The 3835-nt window shown below is 43.3% G+C and overlaps 1 protein-coding gene across 1 annotated transcript in view; it reads right to left on the bottom strand.

The window, feature by feature from the left end:
• Window positions 1-365: 365 nt before the first annotated feature.
• The window catches only part of HEATR4 (HEAT repeat containing 4), a 29687-nt gene continuing 26217 nt past the window's right edge, over window positions 366-3835 (bottom strand). The window contains exons 10-12 of the mRNA XM_017528711.2: window positions 2991-3109; window positions 1786-1966; window positions 366-502 (exon numbers count right to left, since the gene is read on the bottom strand). Of these exons, the coding sequence (XP_017384200.2) occupies window positions 395-502; window positions 1786-1966; window positions 2991-3109 (408 nt within the window). The 3' untranslated portion in view covers window positions 366-394. The remainder of the gene's footprint in view (window positions 503-1785; window positions 1967-2990; window positions 3110-3835) is intronic.

The raw sequence follows: 3835 nt of genomic DNA, 5'->3' as shown, positions 1-3835 counted from the left end.
CTCCTGCCTCAGCCTCCTGAGTAGCTGGGACTACAGGCAAGCGCCACCATGCCCAGCTAATTTTTTTTGTAGTTTTAGTAGAGACGGAGTTTCACCATGTTGACCAGGATGGTCTCGATCTCTTGACCTCGTGATCCACCCGCCTCGGCCTCCCAAAGTGCTGGGATTACAGGCTTGAGCCACCGCGCCCGGCATTGTCAGCCCTTTCTTTACCTTAACAAGCTTGACATATACCTAGACTCAGGATCTTTAACTAAAAATTAAAAAGAAGAAAATAATTTTTCTCTTCTCAGACAAGGAACTTCTGAAAAGCTAAGATTATTACCTCTCCTGTACTTCACCCCTTTATTAGAGAGTTTCTGGGGATCAGTTATACTTGCATAGGGGAAGGTATTTAAGGTTGAAGAGTTTGGGGCACTACCTCTATAATACCTCGAATGGCAAAGGCCTTGATTTTCCAGTAAGGATCTCTCTGCATCAGGTTCAGGAGGCATTCAAGCACCTGGGATGGATAAAAGGTAGTGCTGAGTGGAGAGAACCAGAGCAAGAATGAACTAGAAACAGCCAGGTGTGGTGGCTCATGCCTGTAATCCCAGCATTTTGGGAGGCCAAGGTGGGCAGATCACTTGAGGGTCAGGAGTTTGAGACCAACCTGACCAACATGGTGAAACCCTGTCTCTACTAAAAATACAAAAATTAGCCAGGCATGGTGGCACATGCCTGTAATCCCAGCTACTCAGGAGGCTGAGGCAGGAGAATCGCTTAAACCCAGGAGGTGGAGATTGTAGTGAGCTGAAATTGTGCCGCTGTACTCCAGTCTGGGTGACACAACAAGACTCTGTCTCAAAAAAACAAAAACAAAACAAAAGAATGAACCAGAAACAGGGACACCACTTATCTCTGAAAGGAGCTATAATTGAAAAAAATGACCTATCAATTCTTGTGACAAATGAGCTGGAGCCTAAAGTACCAACCTATATGTATAGTGAGTGTATTAGCTTAATTATTATCTGGTATTGATTTTCTCAGTCTACAGATCTGTGGCCATATGGCTTATCTTGAACACGTCAAACAGATTTTTCCCTAATAATGGAATTATAAAATTATAACTCCATTTATGGGAATTGATCCTAAAGCCCATCAGCATCCAGGTAATGAGAAGCTAGTTAACTGAGGTGAGAACAGGATTTAGGGGTGCTCTAGAATGGAAGTCTGGGCTGGCTGGGAGCTAAACCAAGCTTGTCTGACATGTGGCCCAGGACAGCTTTGAATGCAGCCCAACACAAATTTGTGGACTTTGTTAAAACATGAGATTTATGCATGGACCTTTTTTTTTTTTTAAGTTCATCAACTAGTGTTAGTGTACTTTTTTTTTTTTTTTTTTTTTTTTTTTTTTTTTAAATTTTTTTTTTTTTTTTTTTTTTTTTTTTTTTTTTTTTTTTTTTTTTTTTTTTTTTTTTAATTTTAAGACAAGGTTTTACCATGTTGGTCAGGCTGGTCTCGAACTCCCGACCTCAGGCGATCCGCCCGCCTTGGCCTCCAAAGTGCTTGGATTACAGGCGTAAGCCACCACGCCCAGCATAGTGTTAGTGTACTTTATGTGTGGCTCAAGACAATTCTTCCAGTGTGGCCCAGGGAAGCCAAAAGACTGGACACCTCTGACACGGTCCTGTTTGAAGTGGCTTATATACCCTCTTCCCAGTTCCGATCTCTCATTCTGTGTCCCAGAAGAATGTTGTGTATACTGTGCACAACCAAAGATGAGAGTATGTTTCCCTGACTCACCATCTTGTCGCGGATCTGCAGGGCACCAGCTGCCAAACAGGCTGCCCGCCGAACTGCTGTGAAGTCATCAGAGAAGCAGTGCAGGAAGCTTGGGAGAAGCTTGGCAGTCATAAGCTTGAGTTCACCTATCAGGGAGAGAGCTTCCACACGTTCCTGGGAATTTCCTTGACCCAGCTTGACCCTGTAAGGCACAAGTTGCTTTTCTTTCACTTTCTTAAACTTTCAGTACCTAACCCCCAACCCCTACTAAATGCCCTCATGATAAAATCCAAGTTCTGCAGGGTGTCAATCCCATTCAGCCTTATGTTCATGAGACAAGTTTTACTGAGTACAGAGCTTGATCATCATCTTTACTTGAATCCCTTATACATAGCTATTAGGTAATTAGGTGATCCAGGGCTTTCAGTTACAGTGAATGACTGAGTAAAGGAAAGTGTCAGCTTGCACCCCTTATCACCGTCAAGTTCTCTTCTCCATTGCCCTTGTGTGTGCCATGATTATTTCTGCATTTGGCTTCCAGCCTGGAATGCCTATGCAGTCTTTTTGTTTGTTTGTTTAAAGTATTTTTAGAGATAGGGTCTTGCTCTGTTGCCCAGGCTGGTCTTGAACTCCCGACCTCAAGTGAGTCTCCTGCCTCAGCCTGAGTAGCTAGGATTATAGGCACTTACCCACTGTGCCTAGCTCCTATGCAGTCTTTCTCTCTCTCTCTCTCTTTTTTTTTTTTTTTTTTTTGAGATAGGGTGTTTCTCTGTTGCCCAGGAATGCAGTGGCATGATGATGGCTCACAACAGCCTTGGATGTTCTGGACCTAGGCAGTCCTCTTACCTCAGCCTCCCAAGTAGCTGGGACAACAGGCATATAAAACCACACCAGCTAATTTTTTAAAATTAATTAATTTTTTTTGAGATGGAGTCTCGCTCTTATCACCAGGCTGGAGTGCAGTGGCATGATCTCGGCTCACTGCAACCTCTGCCTCCTGGGTTCAAGCGATTCTCCCGCCTCAGCCTCCTGAGTAGCTGGGACTACAGGCGCACGCCACCATGCCCAGCTAATTTTTGTATTTTTAGTAGAGAAATACAACAAATGCTGGGTGGCTGGATCCCAGGCCCCCTGAACACTTATTTATTTATTTATTTTTCCTGTCATAATCAAGTCTCACTAAACACTTCTTAGAAGAATGTCTCCTCGTGTTCACTGGGTCTTACCTGATTATGTCGTGCACCTCTTTCCCAAGGCTCATTTGCCCCAGCGCTTGTGCAGCTGCTCGCCTCACCTCCTTATGCCAGTCATTCCACATCAGCTGGATCAACTTATGTTTCATATCCTATAAATAGGTATGAGCATTAGCTATCACTTACTGAACATTAATTTTGTGCTTGGCATTATGCTGTTTTTTATTCTGTTTTTACTCACCACTGTACTAACGAGGATTGTACTGAGTGTTTTTGCCCATCCCTTACTCTCCTAAAGAATCCAGTGGGGTAGGTGTTACTTACTACCATTTATAGATGACAGAATGGAGGCTTTCACCAACTTGTCCAAGGTTAGCCTGGTGAGTCCTGGAACCAGGACTCAAACCCAGCTTTCTCTCCCAAGCTCATCCTTTAAACTATATAGTGTCAGTGCCAACATAATCTGTACCTAGGAGACTTAAAATTTGAAAGTGATACTTGATGAGGTGACCAGCTCATTGCAGTTTGCCTGGGACTTTCCTGGTTTTCGTACTGAAAGTCCCATGGCCTGGACAAACCAGAACAGTTGGTCACTCTATAAGTGCACTTGTCTCAGAGAGGAATGGGCAAAGATTACTACACGATGACTGTGTAAATGCACCCACGCTGTTCTCCCTGCTAGATGCATCTCCCTTCTCTACTCCTACCTGGTACTTGATGTCTTTGTACTCTTCCTTTAGGCTTTAGCTCCAAAGCATCTCCTTCCTATCACACTGAAATTTTATTGAAAATTTTAAAAAATAAAATAAAGACATCTTCTTTTTTTTTTTTTTTTTTTTTTTTCCGAGACAGAGTTTCGCTCTTGTTACCCAGGCTGG

Source organism: Cebus imitator, unplaced genomic scaffold (genome assembly GCF_001604975.1).
Source record: "Cebus imitator isolate Cc_AM_T3 unplaced genomic scaffold, Cebus_imitator-1.0 Scaffold54, whole genome shotgun sequence".
Lineage (NCBI taxonomy): Eukaryota > Metazoa > Chordata > Mammalia > Primates > Cebidae > Cebus > Cebus imitator.
This window is presented reverse-complemented; position numbering and strand designations above follow the sequence as displayed.